The sequence below is a fragment of the Neoarius graeffei genome, chromosome 20 (genome assembly GCF_027579695.1).
Source record: "Neoarius graeffei isolate fNeoGra1 chromosome 20, fNeoGra1.pri, whole genome shotgun sequence".
NCBI classification, from domain to species: domain Eukaryota; kingdom Metazoa; phylum Chordata; class Actinopteri; order Siluriformes; family Ariidae; genus Neoarius; species Neoarius graeffei.
In genome coordinates, this window is record NC_083588.1 from 62,375,424 (window position 1) to 62,397,158 (window position 21,735).

Below are 21,735 nucleotides of genomic sequence, written 5' to 3' on the forward strand. Positions count from 1 at the left end.
TGATCAGAAGGTATTGATTTTCTTCAGTTTCTTTCACAGCTCTGACAGCAGTGCAGCAGCATATCACAATATGTAATTATTTCTAGAGCAACAATTTGTACAGGCCTGTGATGATCTGGCAACTTGTCCAGGGTGTATCCTGCCTCTCGCCCATAGTCAGCTGGGATAGACTTCAGCTTGCCCACGACCCTGCACAGGATAAGCGGTTACAGATAATGGATGGATGGATGGAATTTGCACAGGGCCTTTTACAGTGGATGCTCCATATAATGTTTCTGTAAGGATTTTTTTTTTAACATTTATGGAGTCTCCAATGCCACTGTTTTATAAAAAACAGGATTAATGCTGTAGCTTTAAGTTTTCCAATATTTACAAGACAGATGAGTTTACACTTTTCAGTTTCTCTGTAACATGACAAGCTGTGTATTTTTTCTTAACTTAATAAGAGGGGAATAACGAGAGTCTGGTGAGGGACTGCCTGTTTATGGCTGCTATAATGTATGCTGTAACAGGAAGTAACCTGTTTTGCAGATGTTCCACAACATTACATGTCATAAAACATGGATAAAAATGTGTTGTTTGTTACTAAATAGCAAATTGCTGGGGTATAAGAGGAATAAAACATTTTAGTATATACTGTAATCTACTTCAGGGTGGTGATGGTATCTCCACTTTTAGTCTTCTGTCGCCTCACAGCAAGAAGGTCCGGGTTCGAGCCCCGTGGCCAGCGAGGGCCTTTCTGTGCGGAGTTTGCATGTTCTCCCCGTGTCCGCGTGGGTTTCCTCCGGGTGCTCCAGTTTCCCCCACAGTCCAAAGACATGCAGTTAAGGTTAACTGGTGACTCTAAATTGACCGTAGGTGTGAGTGTGAATGGTTGTGTCTATGTGTCGGCCCTGTGATGACCTGGCGACTTGTTCAGGGTGTACCCCGCCTTTTGCCCGTAGTCAGCTTATATATATATATATATATATATATATATATATATATATATATATATATAAGCACACCGTGTCATGTTTTATTCTTTGCCTAACGGATACTGTATCTTCAATGCACATTATGTTAGGGTTGCTGGAGGTGTGGTGAATTAGGACCCAAAAGCAGAACATGCACACAGACAGTAATCCAAGAAGCATAGTAGGTTTAATCCAGAAAATGGCATGGCAAAAATGTAAACAAATTTTATTAAGAAAACAATAACGGAAATAGTCCAGGTATAAAAAAAAAAAAAAAACTTGACCTGGAAAAATGAGGCAGGCAAAGACATGAAAAAACACTTGGAGGAAAAAACAAACTCTCGAGGCAAATAAACGGCTAGAGTCTACATATGAGACGTTCTGGCACTGTCTGTGGCTGAGAATGGCGTTTAAAAAGGCAGCGGTGGTAATCAGGAAGTGAATGCAGGTGGGTGGCACGGTGGTGTAGTGGTTAGCACGGTCGCCTCACAGCAAGAAGGTTCCGGGTTCGAACCCAGCGGCCGGCGAGGGCCTTTACGTGTGGAGTTTGCATGTTCGCCCCGTGTCTGCGTGGGTTTCCTCCGGGTGCTCCAGTTTCCCCCACAATCCAAAGACACGCAGTTAGGTTGACGTGGGGCGGCCTTGGGCTGAAGTGCCCTTGAGCAAGGTACCGAATCCCTGACTGCTCCCCGGGTGCTCTGGTGTGGCTGCCCACTGCTCTGGGTGTGTGTGTGTGTGTGTTCACTGCTTCAGATGGGTTAAATGCAGAGGATGAATTTGACTGTGCTTGAAGTGTGCATGTGACGAATAAAGGTTTCTTCTTCATCTGAACAGGGAAGCAGGCAGGATAGAATTCCCGTCCCGGATCTGGATCGGAGCTGAAGTGGAAGATCCGCAAACTCAGGAGCGGATGTCCAGGGCAGAGCGTGACACATTAAGCCACAAGTTTTGCAGGCACATTAATCGGGTAACTAATAAATTGACAATTTGGTGTATGCTTCCATGTTTTCCATATCCTTCCAATAATATATCCATGGATCAAAAAGCAGTTACTGCTTCACAGTTTGTCGCTTTGTGGTTTGTTTCAACATCATCTTTCATGTGCTTGACTTTGTTGTCTTTTAATATACTTTGTTTAAGATGGTTGAAAAACCACTCCAAGTCCTGGCTATCTTCTGGCCACCTGAGATACCTCCTGCTGTGGAAGTAGGTTCTGAGCAGTTCATATTTCATCAGTTTGTAATGTGGTATGTTGTCCACAAGAAGCACCAGTAAAACATCTTGGATCTCTTCCAACATCTTGGTCTGGGCCAGATTGAAGGCCTCCAAGCACCAGCCATCCTTAAGAAACTCTCTTGACAAGATGCATAATGTTTTTTTACTTTGACAGATAGCATTATGCACATTAGATAGATGATCTTCTCCTGGTATGAAGTCTCGTGCTTCAAAGCAACAACGTAATTCATTTTGATCAGAGAACTGTGTGTCTAGGTTTTTTAACAGTGCCTCTGTCACCCATTTGATGTCTTTAGAACTGAAACATAAGTAGACATCATACATGAACCCATCATTAGCAGGAAGTTTTTGGTCTCCCTCCACAAATCTAACAATCACCTTTCTGTAAAGCTTGAAGCAGTAACCATGCAGCTGTACAAAAATAATAGCCCCTGTGGTGGTTAGCATAATAAGTATGGTGAAGCAGATGAAAAGTGTGAGCCTCAGCTGCTTCATGCTCTTCTCGTCCTCTTCGTCCTTACATAGTTTAACATGCAGAAGAGGCTTCCCTCGTTGTGCTTCAGGAAACTCACACATCAGTTCCTCAGCAGGGGAATCCATTTGTACATCTGTATGATTTAACCATGTCTGGAAGTCTCTCAGATTGCAATCACAAAGAAAGTGGTTCCCAAGAAAGCTGATGAGGGTCAAGGTGCTGAAGGCTTGTGGATCAACAGAACCAAGATTATTGTAAGTAAGGTTGAGTATCTTCAGACTTTTAGGAAATATACCATTTGGTATATAGGTGAGAGAGTTAATGGACAAATCTAAATAATGCAAAGAGGTGAGTCCCTTGAAAATGTTTTCTGGAAGTGACTGCATGTAATTTGTGTGCAGAGAAAGCCCCTGTAACTGGTGAAGGTGGTCAAACATGTCGAGACACTGTACTTCTAACCAGAACCTTTGCAAGCCGGTCATGTGGAGGTCAAGAACTTGGACATTGTTTAAAGGTGACACATAATATTTAGCATTAAGGAAACACCATGAAAACATGTTGCCTCCAAGGTATATTTGTTCAATATTGGGGAATTCTACTAATATCATGTAGAAGCTCTCAGCATTACTTAACCTGTTATATCTCAAATCAATAGTTGTGATGTTTCTTGCTTGGCTTGGAAGACCATACAACGATGTAATTTTGTTATTGTCTAAGAAGAGCTTTTTGAGTTGTGGAAGGCGGGTGAATGTATGGACAGATTGTAATGAATTTTCAGAGAGAAACAGCTGAGCTAGATTGGACAGTCCTTGAAATGACTTAGACATAAGCATCCTTATGTTATTATTAGATAAATCCAGTGTCTCTAGACTTTTTAAATTCTGAAATGTTCCAGAATTAATTTTATCCAAAAGGTTATGAGACAAATTGAGTTTTCTTAAACTGTCCAGTCCGTAAAAAGCATCTCTTTCAATTTGGTTGATTGAATTAAAAGCTAATGAGATTTCCTCCAGATCTGGCATATAATAGAATACCGAATTTTTAAGAACAAAAATGCTGGCATTGGACAGGTCCAGAGCCTTAATGCCACTTTCAGACAGGTCTATAAATGTATTCCTGTCTGGGTCTTTCAGGTTGGAGTACCAAACTCCCTTTTCCATGCTGCCACTCTGATTAAGGATCAAAATGCAAATTTTGGTTCCTCTGATTGCTTTAAAGAACAGCACTGCCATGTCAACATTGAAGCCATTTAGAGACAAGTCAAGCACCGTCATAGACATGTTCTTGAACGGGTTTCCACATTTACTCCATCCAGACCAATACGGAGACATGTCAGACATTTTGATGTCACGCAGTTTGAGGTGAGTGAAGTGTTTACCTTGAAAATGGAGTAAATCTTCTTCACAAAAACTCTTAATCCAGTTATGAGAGATGTCTACAATATGCAATTTGCTCATGTTGACAAAAAAAGAAGCGGGACGGATTTTATGTATATTATTTCCAGGCAGTAAAAGCTGCTCCAGAGAGACCAGAGGTCTCAAATAGTCTCCTGAAAGAATAGAGTCAGATAACTTGCACTCTGTAAGATTGAGTATCTGAAGGTTGAATAAGCCATTAAATGTTCCTGGATCCACTTGTAGGTTCATGTTGTATGCCAGATCTAGTTTTGTCAGATTGGACAGTCCACTAAAGGCATTATTCCTCAAGACAAGTCGATTTTCTTGTTGCTGGATCATAAGGACTTGTAGTGCTTCCAAACCATAGAAGGATTTCTCATGGATTTCACTGATGTTATTTGAGGTTAGATCCAAATAAGTTATATAGGGAGGCAAAACTGGCACCTCATACAGGTTTCTCAGGGCACAGTAGGCTTTATAATCTTTGATGAAGCATTTTGTAGTAGATTCTGCCAGCAGAAAACAGATGCAGAGTTTAAGAAGTGTCAGAATAAAACTCGGTCTGTCAATCATGCTGAGACACCTGCAAATAAACAGAGAATTTTAGAATTATATGAGTAACCTGCACTCACTCCAGGTATTTTTTACTGTAAGAGTATATAATAGTGCATCTCAAACAATTAGAATATTGTGAAAAAAGTTCAATATTTTCCATCACTTATTTAAGAAAGTGAAAATGTAATACATTTTTGACTCATTACAGAAACTAAAATGTTAAGTGTTTTTCTCTTTTAATTTTGGCTCAGAGTACAAAAAAATCTCAAAATATTTAAGCATTTCATTTCACATTTAAGTAAAACAGTATAAATACCATGTATATCTTGGTCTAGTTCAGTACATGCAACCACAATCATGGGGAAGACTGCTGACTTGACAGTTGTCCAGAAGTTGATCATCGACACCCTATGCAAAGAGGGTAAACCACAGAAGGTCACTGCTGACAAGGCTGGCTGGAAAAGGTGCACTCATGGCAGCCATGTTTGAAGGCTGCCAAGTTCTTATGCTGTCACTGACATACACCCACCCATCTACCCGGCCGAGCACAATTCTTCTTGGGATGTACTCACTTTTAGGTGCAGGTTTCTCAGGGTGCTGTGCATAGAATTCCTGAGTGAGCATGGGGTCTAGAATGTCTTTGGCAAGTACCCAACTGCATTCCTCCAGACCATACCCATCCCAATCAACCAAATACTTGAGGTTGCCTTGTCTGTGATGAGAGTTGAGTATCTTGTGTACCTGGTACACTGGTCCTCCTTCCAGTTCAACTGGTGCTAGGTGTTCCTGGGCTGGTGTGTTTTCTACCAATGGTCCCAGGATGGCAGGTTTGAGACATGATACATAAAATGTAGGTGAAAGATGGCAGCATGGGGGTAGCTCTGGTCTGTATGAGATTTTGTTGACCTTGTGAAGGATTTTGAAAGGACCGATGTACCTGGCACTGAGTTTTCTGCAGGCGTTGGGGTTATGCAAATCCCTTGTCGATACCCACACTCTGTCCCCTGGTATGTATACGAGATTTTCACTTCTGTGTTTGTCAACATACTGTTGGTATTTGCTGGCCACATGTTCCAGATGTTGGTGAACACTCTCCCAAACTTGCTTGCTCCTTTTGAACCAAGCATCTACTGCCAGGATGTGAGTGGGTGAGTCATCCCACAGGAATAGTGGTGGATGGTATCCTAGGACACATTGGAACAGCGTGAGCTGCATGGCTGAGTGTGTGAGGGAGTTCTGCACATATTCCACCCATGGGAGGAACTGGGCCCAGTCCTTGGTATTTTCTAGGCAGAACACCCTCAAGAAGCATCTGTTCTCCTGATTTGCACATTCAACTTGTCCATTTGACTGTGGGTGGTGTCTCTAGGTCAGACTCACCGATACTCCAAGCTTGTTCATAAAGCTTGCCTACAACCTTGATGAAAATCAGGGTCCCTGGTCACAATATCCTCGGGGATCCTGTAATACCTGAAGACATGGTTAAATATGAGCTCCACGATTTCCAAGGCTGTAGGTATACCAGGCAAGGGGATGAGATTCAGGGCTTTCAAGAATCTGCCAATTACTACCATGATGACCGTGTTTCCCTGAGATTTGGGTAGATCAGTGATTAAATCGATAGCAACATGTGACCAAGGTCTCTGGGGTGTTGGTAGTGGCATGAGTTTCCTAATGGGTGGAGCTCAGGGTACCTTGGCTTGAGCACAGGCTGTGCAGGAGAATATGAACTGGTTTATGTTGGTTCTCATGTTTTCCCACCAATACTTGGTTCTGATAAGTTTGTAGGTGGGTCTGCTGTTCGAGTGTCCTGTGGCTGGAGAAGAGTGTGCCCAGGTGATCAGGTGGCCTCTGTACTGGGGTACGATGAACATGAGACCTGGCAGACATGCTTTAGGTGGGTTATGGGGTTGGTTCTGGGCCAGTTCCCTGTTGATGTCCCATGAGAGAGCGTTCATAAAGCACTTGGGTGGCAGAATGGGTGTAGCTTCTGGGCTGGTTGTGGTGGACGCATGTATTCGAGACAGACCATCTGCTTTGGTGTTTCGGGACCCTGGATGGTATGCAATGGAGAAATTGAATCTAGTAAAAAAACAGAGCCCATTGTGCCTGTTGGGGGTTCAAACATCTCATGGACTTGAGGTATTCTAGGTTTTTGTGGTCAGTGAAGATAACAAATGAATGTGTGGCCTCTTCCAGCTAATGTCTCCATTCTTTCAAGGCTAACTTGATGGCTAGCCATTCTCTATTCCTGAGGTCATAGTTTTGTTCTGTGGGTGTCAATTTCTTGGAAAAAAGCTACCAGATGCAACTTGGGTCTGTCTCCCTGGTGCTGAGACAGCACTCTGCCAACTCCAGTCTCAGAAGTGTCTACCTCAATAGAGAAGGGTTTCAAGGGGTCTGTGTTCTTAAATACGGGTGCAGTGGTGAAAGCTGGCTTGAGATGAGCAAAGGCTTCCTCTGCTCCTTGGTTCCACGGTCGACGGTTTGGGCTGTTTTTGAGCAGTGCTGTGAGGGGTGCTGCAATGGTGCAAAATCCCTTGATGAACCCCAGGAAGTGTTAGAACTCCTTAACGGACATGGGTGGAGACCCTGTTCAAGTCCATGCTGACCCCATTGGCACTAATAACATAACCCAGGAAAGAGATCTTGGCGATGTGGAACTTGCATTTCTCTGCCTTGACATACAGCTGATTTTCCAGAAGCTTGCTGAGAACTGACTTGACATGTTCATGAAGACTGGTTTTGTCCAGGGAGTAAATCAGAATATCATCAATGTAGGCGATAACATAGCATCCCAGCGTGTCCCGGAGCACGTCATTGATAAGACACTGGAACAGACTGGGAACACAAGATAGTCCATATGACATAATGAGATATTTGTAGTGACCTGAGGTGGTGCTAAATGCTGTATTCCATTCATCCCCTTCCCGTATACACACCAGGTTATAGGCACTTCGGAGGTCAAGTTTGGTGAAAATATGAGCAGATCTCAGTTGTTCTACAGCAGATGGGATGAGGGGTAATGGGTATAGATACTTGATGGTTATCTGGTTAAGGCCTCGGTAATCAGTGCAGGGTGGCAGGCCTCCCCTTTCTTCTCCACAAAGAAGAAACCTGCAGATGCTGGGGATGTGGATGGACCTTGCTGGAGTGCCTCCTGTACATACTCCTCCATAGCTGCTTGTTCTTTTCTAGAAAGTGGGTAAATGCGGCTACATGGAGGGGTAGAGGGGTTAGTTGGTCTATGGCGCAATTATATGGTCTATGAGGGGGTAATCTACTGGCCTTTCCTTTGCTGAAGACTTCCCAGAGTTCATGGTAGCAAGCTGGGACCTGCTCAATGCCCCCAGAGAAGTGGATCTCCATGGATGTGGAAGCCAAGGTAAGTTGGGCCAGTTGCAGGGAGTTCTGATAGCAGGATGGGAACCATTTCAATATTTCATTCTGCTGCCAGGAGATGAGTGGATCACGTACTTGCAGCCATGGAAATCCTAGCACAATAGCATGGTTGGAAGTTCAGGTGATGTATAGTGAGAGATGTTCCTTGTGCAGGGCCCTGACCCAACAAAAAATGCAGCAAAATGCAACATCCTCCATCCTTAGACTTTCCTATGGCAAAAAAAAGTTACAGCTTTACCTCTGACTGTTATAAAGTGCGGACACTGAAGACTCCTTCCAGAAATGCTAAAGAAATGTCTCCTTACAAATTAATTTACATGACCAGTTAAAATATTTTTCTTTGTTAAATAACACTGAGGCGGCACGGTGGTGTAGTGGTTAGCGCTGTCGCCTCACAGCAAGAAGGTCCGGGTTCGAGCCCCGTGGCCGGCGAGGGCCTTTCTGTGCGGAGTTTGCATGTTCTCCCCGTGTCCGCGTGGGTTTCCTCCGGGTGCTCCGGTTTCCCCCACAGTCCAAAGACATGCAGGTTAGGTTAACTGGTGACTCTAATGCCGCTTTTCCGCTACAAATGCGGCTGAGTCGGGCTGAGCCGTGCCGTGCTGAGTTGGGCTGAGTCGAGCTGAGCGGGGCTGTTGGAGTTGCATTTCGACTACAACCGCGCTGAACCGTGCTGGCTGGAAGTGGGTGGACACATTGGGTGGAGTTAGCGAAAGTGGGTGGACGTCACGTGATGTCGTTAAGCAGCGCAAACAGTGACATCAGTGAGCTTTTAAGCGGTAGTCTCACGACCCGAATAGTAAACAATAAACATGGAGTCGTTAGTGTTGCTGGTCTTGGTGCTGTGGCTTGTTGTCACCGACAACGCCAACAGATACTGGCAAGAGCGTATAGATGAGGCGAGGCGCATAAGGCTTCAGAAATTCTCATAATTCGTAATTATTCTTCTTCCGGGTTTACGGTGTTTACAGATCCCAGCGTGCTCGCGGGGCGTGTGTGGGCATGTGAGAACACTCCTCCTCACCAATCAGTGCACAGGGGAGTGTCTGCTCATGCCCCCAGCCTCACTCGGCTCGCTTTGGCTCGCTTCAGCCCCACTCCAAAACGGTGCAAGTTTTAGGGGCTAAGCAGGGCTGAAGCGAGTCGAGTCGTGGTGTTCTTTGGTAGTCGAAACGCGAGCCGTGTCGGGCTGAAGTGAGCTGAAGCGAGCTGAAGTGAGCTGAAAAAGGGTAGTGGAAAAGGGCCATAAATTGACCGTAGGTGTGAATGAGAGTGTGAATGGTTGTTTGTGTCTATGTGTCAGCCCTGCGATGACCTGGCGACTTGTCCAGGGTGTACCCCGCCTTTCGCCCGTAGTCAGCTGGGATAGGCTCCAGCTCGCCTGCGACCCTGTAGAAGGATAAAGTGGCTAGAGATAATGAGATGAGAGATGAAATAACACTGATTTAATCTGTTTACTAGATTACATTTAGCATCTGCCATATATGTCTTTGTGAATGAGCTGTTACAGAATAATTCATGATTATTTTTATATATTACATTGAGCGGTGCAATAGGAAAGCATTCACCCTATCATCAGGAGATTGTGAGTCTGAATCCTGATGATGCCCATGGTCCAGAACCCAAGAGAAAAAATTGGCCGTGCTCACAGGGAGGGAGGGAGGGGTGGCATACTCGCGCTCCCCTGTCAATTATAGTGACACTAGCAATCATGGGCATGTCGACCTCAACCACCCAAAAGATTCTGCCTCACAGATCGATCTAGGAGCAACGTTCACTGACGCAGATATAGCTGTTCAGAGACGTTTCTTAGTTTATTGAAAGACAAACAGGAGTATATATCCACATTGAAGAGTGTGTTTTCGCTAAATGAGTGGAAGATGGAATCTAAGAGTGTGGTGTAATTATATGAGTGGAAGATATGATTTACGAAGCTGAGTTATCTGTGTATGACGGGGTAACGTCAATGGGTCATGAAGCATTACATCACCGATCAGGCTAGCTGTATGAAAATAGAGAACAGATGTGCGAGTGAAGAAAAAGTTTCAAGGATTTAACTGGAACTAGTCAAAATAAATAGCAAGCAAACAAGCCAGAACAAGTTCCAAGCGTGCCAAACAAATATCTCTATCAATACTTTAATTTCTAACAAACAACAAATTCACCAGTATACATTACACCACAGAATGGCGTATATAACTAAAAGTTTTAGTTATATACATAACCAATAGTTTATAACTGGATTCTATAGTTATAAACTCCAAGCATGTTAAATCATTTTGCTCAAACTATTGGTTCAGTGTATAACTAAAAATTTTCTAGATTAACTCTTAATTGTCCAATGTACTCAAACCTCGAAGTTATTATAATTTTCACACTTTTTCTTAAAGTTTTCATTGTCAGTACAAATTGCTATAAGTTTTAATATTTTTCTCCACATTATTATCTCATCTCATTTTTATTTATTCTATTTAACCAAGGGCGGGTGGTGCATAAGGGCAATTGGGCGACGCACTGCCAAAATGAAAAAAAAAAAAAGTTTTTTTTTTTTTAAACAAACTTTCACCAGTGCTGCTCTAGGCTGTTTTAATCTGTCTCTGGGCATCATTGTCCAATCAGGGTGGTCTTGCTTCTAGAGTACTGCCCCTTTTGGGGCGATTTCAGTCACGTTGAAAATCGCCCAAGAGTTCACTGATAGAGTCCCATGTTAATATATTTTTTTCTCCTAACTGACACTTCAATGCAATCTCTATGGGTTCCGGGGGGGCTTGCCCTAATGTACTTTTGTCACTGTGAAGCGCGGCAAAGTTGCGTTCGAGCCTCTCAGTTTCTGAGGTGAGATGGATGTGGAAAGCAATTCAGTGCGGTCCTTAAAAGAAGTTCCATTTAGTCAGCGATCAAATCAAGCTAAATTGGCAACAAAACAAGCTGGACCCCCCTCGAACAAATCTAAGCATAAAACAAATTTCGACAAGGGGGGGGGAATCATATACTCGAGGTTTTACTTCAACATGGTCCCAGCGCAAATCCTGGCGAGCTGGCTGCGAGGACGCCTCAGCGGTTTTCTGCTATCCCTGCTTACTTTTCCACCCTGGAGGTGGCTCCACGGACAACACTGCTTGGACTGTCACTGGAGTTTCGGACAGGCATCATTTGTCGGAGAAAATAAAAAAAACATGAGTCATCAAAGATTCATGTGGGCAGCTGCCTGAAATTTTCGGCTTTTGGGAGAGTGAACATCGCTACACAACTGGATGAGGGCTACAGGCTAGCAGTTCGCCGCCACAACGATGAGGTGAGCAAGAACAGGCACATATTAAACCGGCTCATCCAATGCGTGAAATTTTGTGGAGTGTTCGAGTTAGCTCTACGAGGCAAAGACGAAACTGAGGGCTCCAGTCACCGTGGTGTTTTTCTGGGTTTGTTTGACTTCGTGGCTGAACTTGATGAGATTTTTGATGAGCATCTGAAAAACGCTACAGTCTTCAAAGGAACATCAAACACAGTTCAAAATGAGCTACTGGAGTGTATGCTAGCTGTCGTGAGGGAACGTATTTTGAAGGAGGTGAAGTTTGCTAAGTACAGTGGTGCTTGAAAGTTTGTGAACCCTTTAGAATTTTCTATATTTATGCCGAAATATGACCTAAAACATCATCAGATTTTCACACAAGTCCTAAAAGTAGATAAAGAGAACCCAGTTAAACAAATGAGACAAAAATATTATACTTGGTCATTTATTTATTAAGGAAAATGATCCAATATTACATATCTGTGTGGCAAAAGCATGTGAACCTTTGCTTTCAGTATCTGGTGTGACCCCCTTGTGCAGCAATAACTGCAACTAAATGTTCCCGGTAACTGTTGATCAGTCCTGCACACCGGCTTGGAGGAATTTTAGCCCGTTCCTCCATACAGAACAGCTTCAACTCTGGGATGTTGGTGGGTTTCCTCACATGAACTGCTCGCTTCAGGTCCTTCCACAACATTTCGATTGGATTAAGGTCAGGACTTCGACTTGGCCATTCCAAAACATTAACTTTATTCTTCTTTAACCATTCTTTGGTAGAACAACTTGTGTGCTTAGCGTCGTTGTCTTGCTGCATGACCCACCTTCTCTTGAGATTCAGTTCATGGACAGATGTCGTGACATTTTCCTTTAGAATTCGCTGGTATAATTCAGAATTCATTGTTCCATCAATGATGGCAAGCCGTCCTGGCCCAGATGCAGCAAAACAGGCCCAAACCATGATACTACCACCACCATGTTTCACAGATGGGATAGGATTCTTATGCTGGAATGCAGTGTCTTCCTTTCTCCAAACATAATGCTTCTCATTTAAACCAAAAAGTTCTATTTTGGTCTCATCCGTCCACAAGACATTTTTCCAATAGCCTTCTGGTTTGTCCACGTGATCTTTAGCAAACTGCAGATGAGCAGCAATGTTCTTTTGAGGAGCAGTGGCTTTCTCCTTGCAACCCTGCCATGCAAACCATTGTTGTTCAGTGTTCTCCTGATGGTGGACTCATGAACATTAACATTAGCCAATGTGAGAAAGGCCTTCAGTTGCTTAGAAGTTACCCTGGGGTCCTTTGTGACCTTGCCGACTATTACACGCCTTGCTCTTGGAGTGATCTTTGTTGGTCGACCACTCCTGGGGAGGATAACAATGGTCTTGAATTTCCTCCATTTGTACACAATCTGCCTGACTGTGGATTGGTGGAGTCCAAACTCTTTAGAGATGGTTTTGTAACCTTTTCCAGTCTGATGAGCATCAACAACGCTTTTTCTGAGGTCCTCAGAAATCTCCTTTGTTCGTGCCATGATACACTTCCACAAACATGTGTTGTGAAGATCAGACTTTGATAGATCCCTGTTCTTTAGATAAAACAGGTTGCCCACTCACACCTGATTGTCATCCCATTGATTGAAAACACCTGACTCGAATTTCACCTTCAAATGAACTGCTAATCCTAGAGGTTCACATACTTTTGCCGCTCACAGATATGTAATATTGGATCATTTTCCTCAATAAATAAATGACCAAGTATAATATTTTTGTCTCATTTGTTTAACTGGGTTCTCTTTATCTACTTTTAGGACTTGTGGGAAAATCTGATGATGTTTTAGGTCATATTTATGCAGAAATATAGAAAATTCTAAAGGGTACACAAACTTTCAAGCACCACTGTATGTAGCCATTCAAGCAGACGAGACCACAGATGTGTCTACACAGACTCAACTGGTGTTTGTGCCGAGTTACATGATCGACAGCAACCATTCGGTGCAGGAGCGTTTTTTTTTTTTATTTATCCCCATCACCAGCACAACTTCGGACTCAATCGCCAGTGCCCTCTTGGAAAGACTTAACAGTATTCTCCCCAGCGACGATGATAAATAAACTCATTGCACAAGCTTATGACGGAGCCAGTGTAATGAGGGGACATAAAGCTGGAGTGCAGCTAAAGGTGCGTGAGCATTTCGATAATGCATACTATGTGCACTGCTATGCACACCAGTTGAACTTGATAATGGAACAAGCCACGTCTCACATCATGCCCGTCGGTATTTTCTTTTCCGATCTGACTGGAATTGCGTCTTTTTTCTCCCGGTCACCTAAGCGAACCAGCATCCTTGACCAGGTTGTGGCGCGTAGGCTGCCCAGAGCTTCATCCACAAGATGGAACTTCAACAGCAGAATTGTCAACACTGTGTACAAAAACCAAGATGACCTCTTAGAGTGTTTTGAATTCATCAGGACTTCGGGATCATTTGACATGTCTATAGTGAGAGAGGCATCTGGCTACATGAGAATGTTGCAGGATAGTGACTTCAATTTTTTTCCTCTGGCTATTCCATAAAATCATGCCTTACATCGACATCCTGTACCAGCAGCTCCAGAAGAGAGACATTGATGCAGTCTTCATCAACCAGTGTGCAGGCTATTAGGTAAGATAAAACATTTTTGTCAATACAAAGCCTCGTCATGGGCGGCACGGTGGTGTAGTGGTTAGCGCTGTCGCCTCACAGCAAGAAGGTCCAGGTTCGAGCCCCATGGCCGGCGAGGGCCTTTCTGTGCGGAGTTTGCATGTTCTCCCCGTGTCCGCGTGGGTTTCCTCTGGGTGCTCCGGTTTCCCCCCACAGTCCAAAGACATGCAGGTTAGGTTAACTGATGACTCTAAATTGAGCGTAGGTGTGAATGTGAGTGTGAATGGTTGTCTGTGTCTATGTGTCAACCCTGTGATGACCTGGCGACTTGTCCAGGGTGTACCCCGCCTTTCGCCCGTAGTCAGCTGGGATAGGCTCCAGCTTGCCTGTGACCCTGTAGAATGGGATAAAGCGGCTAGAGATAATGAGATGAGGCAAAGCCTTGTCATGAGGAAATACTAAAGCTATATTAAAGGTTATTTGTGTTTTTAAATAGATAGTGTTTGATTTGCTTCTCATTTATAAAAAATCAAAACAACCCAACTAGAGCTTGATTGTTAATTATTTTACTATTTTATTTACAGAAATGCATATTTGTTTTTTTGTTGTTGTTTTGCACCTGAACTGTTTGTATTCAGTAATATATAGCCTAACAAACACTTTGTTGGTCTACCTGCCCTCAGGGACTCTCAGCTGCCATCAGAAGAAGCAACAGGAGTCACAAGACCGAGGACAGCTTTGGGAGAGGAAGAGAAGCAGAGGCTGTCAAAAGAGATCTGCGACACCATCCTGGATCACACCAAAGAAAGGTTTTCCTTCACCGACCATCTAGTGAGTGCCACCTTACTACAACAAGAGATGTTTGAAAGGTACCACCATTCATTCCCTGATGAAGCTCTTAATACCACTGTGAAGGTCTACCCTATGTTGAACAAAGCAAAGCTCAAGACGGAATTATCTCTCATCTATGAGAATCCTGAATTCAAGCACTGTTGCGGTGGATTGGCTCTGTACCAGGTTCTCATGGGATACAACCTTCAGGAGACCTTCTCTGAGACCATAGCACTGTTGAACATTCTCATCACTACTCCCATGGCAACAGCTGAAGCTGTGAGATGTTTCTCAACCTTAAAAAGAATTAAAACATTCCTGCAAAATTCAATTGGCCAGGAAAGTCTGAATGCTCTAGCCATGCTGTCTATGGAGAGAGACTTAGTCCTTAGTATGCATGATTTCAATGAGAGAGTTGTTGATCGCTTTGCTGCATTGAAAGAGAGACGACGAGCAAAATTTCAGTACAAGTAATGTAATAGCTTACCACTCTTCAATCCCCCCCCACACACACACACAGTCACAGAATCAGTTCACTTTTGATATTTTCAATGTGCATTTTTATATTTGCCACACTTTGCTCTGAGAGTTAGCACTTTGGTAATATCCTTGGTAAATACCAGTAATTGCAAGATCTAAAGATCCACTCATCTATTTATTCAACTGCTATTGTTATGTTAGCCAACTATTTACAATGTTTTGTTACAGTAAGTGCACTTTCCTGTTGTCCTTAAGTTGCACAGTCTGTAAAATTCTTGCTGGTCATGAAGTTTGAAGTACAAAATCTATTTACAGAACATTCTGTAGAACAGTACTTTCAAGATTGGCAAATAAATATGTATTATTTTTTAAAAATATGGTTTCCTTTCTTATTTAGTTGTTGGACATATCTTTTATAAAGATATAATTCTTGGCTATTTCACATCATACAACATTGAAATAATGTGAATAGTGAATAGGGTGTAATTGGAATTGGTCATTGTGGAGCCAAACTATTCTTCAATTGTGAATGTTGTTTGCAACTTTACACCACAGCCTACATATAGAGAGTGTGCACGTGACGTTACGAGGTCACGTGATATTTGTTTATCTGCCATCTTGGACGGCATGACCGCGCATAGAACTTAGACGAACCCGTTTGTAGCGGTTCAGTGTTGGTGGGTGGAGCACAGAGGACGGCAGGACAGAGATCAGGTTCACAATAGTTTTTATTTTACACACTTTTCAGTGATCTCTCAGAAACATATAGCCAGACACGCACACACACATCAGGTGTCTGATTCGGGAGAGCTCCTCTGCTCTCGCTCTCCCTCCCTAAATAGGACACGGTCACTGGGAAGACACACACAAACAGGTTAATTGCAGTCAGGTGTAGTGATTCTGCCACATACCTTCCCTGACTCCGCCCTCCTGTCACAGACCGGCGATTGACCACGCCCCCGCTGCCACATACCCCCATCGCCTGACTCAGGCCGGGCGGCCGTCCGGCCTGCAGCCGACTCCCCCCCCTTGACGGGAGAGGAAGTCCGCCACGACCATCTGCGCCCCCGGCCTGTGGACCACCTTAAAACTGAAGGGTTGGAGTGCCAGATACCAACGGGTGATCCGCGCGTTGGCATCTTTCATGCGGTGGAGCCACTGGAGGGGTGCGTGGTCCGAACAGAGGGTGAAAGGGCACCCCAGCAGGTAGTACTGGAGGGCGAGGATGGGACACAGGAGGAGGGAGAGAGAGAGAGAGAGAGAGAGAGAGAGAGAGAGATGAGAAGAGGCGGTCTGCTGTCCTGCCGCCGGAACAGCCACCAAATGGTCCTCCGCCAGCTCGATGGCCTGATCTAGCGACGCCGGGCGGTGGCACTGGACCCACTCCGCGGTTCCTGTCGGCAAGCACGCGATGAACTGTTCCAGCACCACCTGATCGACGATCTCCTCGGCGTCGTGGTTGTTGGCCCTCAGCCACCGCCAGCAGGCGTCCCGGAGTTGCTGGCCAAACGCGAATGGCTGGCCAACTTCCTCCAAGCGCAGAGCACGGAAGCGCTGGTGCTGCTGTTCGGGGGTGCGCCCCACACGCTGGATGATGGCCCGGCGAAGGTCCGCGTAGGCCAGCCGGCGGTCGGCGGGGAGCTGTAGCGCGGCCAGCTGTGCCTCTCCCGTTAGCAGGGGGAGGAGGCGCGCCGCACGCTGATCCATTGGCCACCCCGAGGTCTCCGCGACTTGCTCAAAGAGCGTGATGAAAGCCTCGGGGTCATCCTGCGGGCCCATCTTTGTCAGGGTGAGGGAGGACGGGCCCACGGTGGAAGCGTCGGTTGTCCCCACCAACGCGAGGAGGTGCCGGAACGCCTGTTGGTCCTCTTGCTGGGCCAACACCAGGGCCTCGAAGCGCTGCTCCTGCTCCTTACAGAGCGTGACTAGCGCCTGGTGCTGGCTTTGCTGGGCCGTGGCGAGGGCGTGGACTAGGTCGGCAAACGGGGAAGACTCCATGGGGTGGTTCGGCGTTGGTGCTCCACTCCCAGGTTTCAGCACCACTGTAGCGGTTCAGTGTTGGTGGGTGGAGCACAGAGAACAGCAGGACAGAGATCAGGTTCACAATAGTTTTTATTTTACACACTTTTCAGTGGTCTCTCAGAAACATATAGCCAGACACACGCACACACACATCAGGTGTCTGATTCGGGAGAGCTCCTCTGCTCTCGCTGTCCCTCCCTAAATAGGGCGCGGTCACTGGGAAGACACACACAAACAGGTTAATTGCAGTCAGGTGTAGTGATTCTGCCACTTACCTTCCCTGACTCCGCCCTCCTGTCACAGACCGGCGCTTGATCACGCCCCCGCTGCCACACCGTTCTAATTATCAAGTGTGTGGGAGTAGATCTTTCGAGAATGGTTATATCTTGTTCAGCATTTGGTTGTACCAATAGACAGGGCCAAAAGGAGGGCCTATCATTTTATAGATTCCCCGCAGACGAGGAGAGACGTGCAAAATGGGTGTCCGCTGTGCGAAGAGAAAACTGGTACCCCAGTTCTACCAGCCGAATTTGTAGTGAACACTTCATATCAGGTAGGTGTAATCTTCTAATTCAATACTCCTAGTACATCTGTTAAGTTGATTTTCGGATTGAATGATAGCTGCATAGTCGGTGATTTGTGATTTTTTTTTTCAGACAAAAAAACATACATATTTACAACCCTGTCATTATCTGGAACTGAGTTTAGATTTTGAACATTCTTATGATAAAACGTCCTGCATAGTCTTTTTATGATAAACGTCTTAATGCCACTTACCCGTGAGGTTATCAAGTAGACATTCTTCTTCGGAACCTTCCAGAAGTATAGTTGGGATACCCATCCCGCAACAAAATATTTATAAGCTTCCAGGCTCTTGTAAGCTTTGAGGGCTTTGCCAGTGTAACACGATTCACGATTAACAAGAAAATTGTAAATGTCGTGGTAGGCCAGATCGGGCAAATCGCCAGCACCGCAGCTCCAAATTTCCCTGAACAAGGATTGCGGCAAGTTGTACGGATCTGCAATCCCCAACCTGGAACACTTTTCCACGTAACGCTGCCTCACGTCACCTTCAAGATGCTGAACAAACTTAGACAAGTTATCGCGCGATGTAGATGGGGTATTTTCTGAATTTTCTTGGGGATTACTCCCTGGATCCATTACACTTGCGCAAGGTAAACAATCCTGAAGCCGTCCAATATAGCGGAGTAAACACGGACAGGTCACATGACTGCACATCCTCTATAGCTTAGGTAGCTACAGGGAAAAGATTTCTGTAATGTGCTGCCATCTAGTGGACAGAAGTGGCATGGAACTGTAATACGCAGAGAGAGAGGAAAAAAAAAAAGTCAATAATGTCTGGCTACCTATAATGTACCTGTTGAATGAGTGACCTTATGACATTATTGGATAATTTGCCCCTCCTGAGAAAATTTTCAGGACCCGCCACTGTATTTAACAGTTATTCCATGAAATCGAGTCGTACATGAGCTGATAGCTGATGAAGCACATAGCACCGAGTTGGCTACAAGCCATGTACGATGAGATTGAGTGGAATAACTGTTATTCTATCTACATTCACTGGATTTTGAAAAACAGGGCATTTTTTTTTGCAAATTCGATAAATAAAAACTTTATACAAAATCTCATCTCATCTCATTATCTCTAGCCGCTTTATCCTTCTACAGGGTCGCAGGCAAGCTGGAGCCTATCCCAGCTGACTACGGGCGAAAGGCGGGGTACACCCTGGACAAGTCGCCAGGTCATCACAGGGCTGACACATAGACACAGACAACCATTCACACCTATGGTCAATTTAGAGTCACCAGTTAACCTAACCTGCATGTTTTTGGACTGTGGGGGAAACCGGAGCACCCGGAGGAAACCCACGCGGACACGGGGAGAACATGCAAACTCCACACAGAAAGGCCCTCGCCGGCCCCGGGGCTCGAACCCAGGACCTTCTTGCTGTGAGGCGACAGCGCTAACCACTACACCACCATGCCGCCCATCTTTATACAAAATATCTGACAAAAATAATTTCCGCTTAGAATGTAAACAAACCGGCGAAATGACAGTAGCAATTTGTGAAAAATGCTAAAATAATTCTTGAAAAATAAAAATATGTTCTTACCATCAAATACTTTCATTCCATATTTTGTTGCTTTTTTTTGTATTTTTGAGGGTTTTGTTTTCGAGTAGAGTTTTTATTTCATCCTCGGTTGGTTCAGCAACATGTTCCGCCATTTTGTTTTTCTCTACTCATGGTATATGAGCTGATAGCCTAGTAGTAAAGTAGCAAATCAGAGAGTGTGATTGCTCAGATCCAGTGAATGTGGATAGAATAACTGTTATTATATATTTACCACTCATTTATGTGTTATGCACAGCTTTCATGTAAATAATTGTCAGCTTTTGAAACCCTGTGCCTAATAAAGTTTATTATTATTATTATTATTATTATTATTATTATTACTAAGGTGGACTATGAAATAGAAAGTAAAAGTTTTGGATGATAAAATACTGAACTACATAAACCTTACTGCAGTGTCCAGCTTCATGGCTCCAAAGGAAGTACGTTACTCTAAAGGGCAACATCTAACTTGTGACATCATCTAAAACCTGATTGGTTGAAATTAATTTATTTTATTTATTTTTTATTTGACCTTTATTTTACCAGGGTGAGTCCCATTGAGACATTCAGCCTCTTTTACAAGGGAGCCCTGACATACAGACAGATAGACATTGCACAAAGTATGACGAAACATAGAAACGGAACACATAAAAACAAGTTCAACAAAACATATATAACACTGGAGAGGTTAAAATACAAGTACCGCACAACACAGAAATAACTGAATGGTTAGTTAGTGAAAGCATTTACAACTGTCAGATCTAAGGTGTTTGAGTAGCTTTTTAAAATGGTTGAGAAGAATAGCAACAGATAACTTAAGATCTTTTTGAAAGAGATTCCAGCACCAGGGAGCTGTAAAGTTAAAAGCTGTCTTACCTAACTCAGTCTGTGTTCGTGGTGTGTCTAAGAGTATAATGTTATTTGAACGCAAACTATAAGATGAGTGCATTTTAGACAGTAGATTAGAAAGATATGAAGGCAATTTGCCAATAATACCTTTATAGATAAAAATATGCCAATGGATCCATCTTCTGCGCAGTGGGAGAGAGCTGAAACCAGTCAACTCATAGAGAGTGCAATGATGAATGCGTGGTTTGGCATTTTATGGGAATACAAACTGTCCCAACTCTCCCCGCTCTCCCCTATAAGGGTATAAAGGGTACAAATAAGTACCTTAGAAGATACTACCCCAGTGACAAGGTGTTGTAGCCCTAAAGCTACAATACTGTACTTTATTTTCTGACAGTGCACTGTATGTACGAACACTTCTGTTATGCAGTTGCGGATATAAATTCCATGCTCAAAGAGGATGATACTGCGCATGCGCACAGCGAAAACATTGGGAAAGTTGTAAGATATATTTTAATGTTAAAAGTTCGCGCATGTCACGTGGTTTATCATGAAGACTAATAACTATAACTACACAAAGGTCTGATATTTAGTCTTACCGAATCAGTTTTCTTCTCCAGCTCTGTGTTCAGTCTTGTGAAACAGCTGTGGGGGGGGAGTTCCCAATCGGTTTCAGTAAACAGCTGGCAGGAGTGGAGGAGTGTAAACCGGAGAATTACATTCGCGCTCGTGCTGGACGGAAATGAGCACATTTCATACTCAGCAGCAAACAATGACATCCGCTCAGAGTTGTGAAATCGTAACCTTCTTGAGTTTCCTAATTTGCTCTTCCCTTTCTCCTGGTTAGTTTACACAGGTTTCGCAATGCCCCACTGTTTCTCTTGGGGTGGTGGAGGTGTGGTGAGATACGGATCCACAAGCAGAACACACACAGTAATCCAATAAGTAAGGTGATTTAATTCATGGAAAAGGGCGTGGCAACAAGGTAAACAAACGGGACAAATGGCAAAAATAGTCCAGGTAAAAAGAGACAAAAAAACTTGACAAAAACACGAGACAGGCAAGGGCAAAAACGCTAGAGCAAAAAAAAAAAAACATCAACAAGAAAAAACCCTAGTGCAAAAAACATGAACTAGAATGTAGGAAGACTCTGGTGTGGGTGGAGCACAGAAGCACGGCAGGCGGTTGTTTGCAATTCCAGGGGCGCAGATAGGAATTTTGAACTGGGGGGGACTGAGCTGTCAGCAAATGATTCCATTTTGTCTCATCTCATCTCATCTCATCTCATCTCATTATCTCTAGCCGCTTTATCCTTCTACAGGGTCGCAGGCAAGCTGGAGCCTATCCCAGCTGACTACGGGCGAGAGGCGGGGTACACCCTGGACAAGTCGCCAGGTCATCACAGGGCTGACACATAGACACAGACAACCATTCACACCTACGGTCAATTTAGAGTCACCAGTTAACCTAACCTG

At 44.2% G+C, this 21,735-nt stretch overlaps 2 protein-coding genes across 5 annotated transcripts in view; both read right to left on the reverse strand.

Annotated features, from left to right (window-relative positions):
* Window positions 1–20,920, reverse strand: part of LOC132868894 (toll-like receptor 5) — a 47,601-nt gene extending 26,681 nt beyond the window's left edge. Inside the window, exon 1 of the mRNA XM_060902164.1 lies at window positions 20,860–20,920. The gene's annotated coding sequence lies outside the window, so the exon portion shown is untranslated. The remainder of the gene's footprint in view (window positions 1–20,859) is intronic.
* On the reverse strand, window positions 1,125–20,947 carry LOC132868892 (toll-like receptor 5). 4 transcript variants are annotated; one of them, XM_060902159.1, is made up of 3 exons: window positions 20,860–20,947; window positions 20,408–20,553; window positions 1,125–4,647 (listed from the first exon to the last, which is right to left on the reverse strand). In XM_060902159.1, the coding sequence occupies exon 3, from the start codon at window positions 4,635–4,637 to the stop codon at window positions 1,995–1,997; it is 2,643 nt and encodes an 880-aa protein (XP_060758142.1). In that variant the 5' UTR covers window positions 4,638–4,647; window positions 20,408–20,553; window positions 20,860–20,947; the 3' UTR covers window positions 1,125–1,994. The 4 variants fall into 4 exon arrangements, with proteins under 4 accessions (XP_060758142.1, XP_060758145.1, XP_060758143.1 ...); XM_060902162.1 differs by lacking the exon at window positions 20,408–20,553 and adding an exon at window positions 4,936–5,027 and having other exon boundaries at window positions 20,860–20,907; XM_060902160.1 differs by lacking the exon at window positions 20,408–20,553 and having other exon boundaries at window positions 20,860–20,945.
* Window positions 20,948–21,735: the final 788 nt, after the last annotated feature.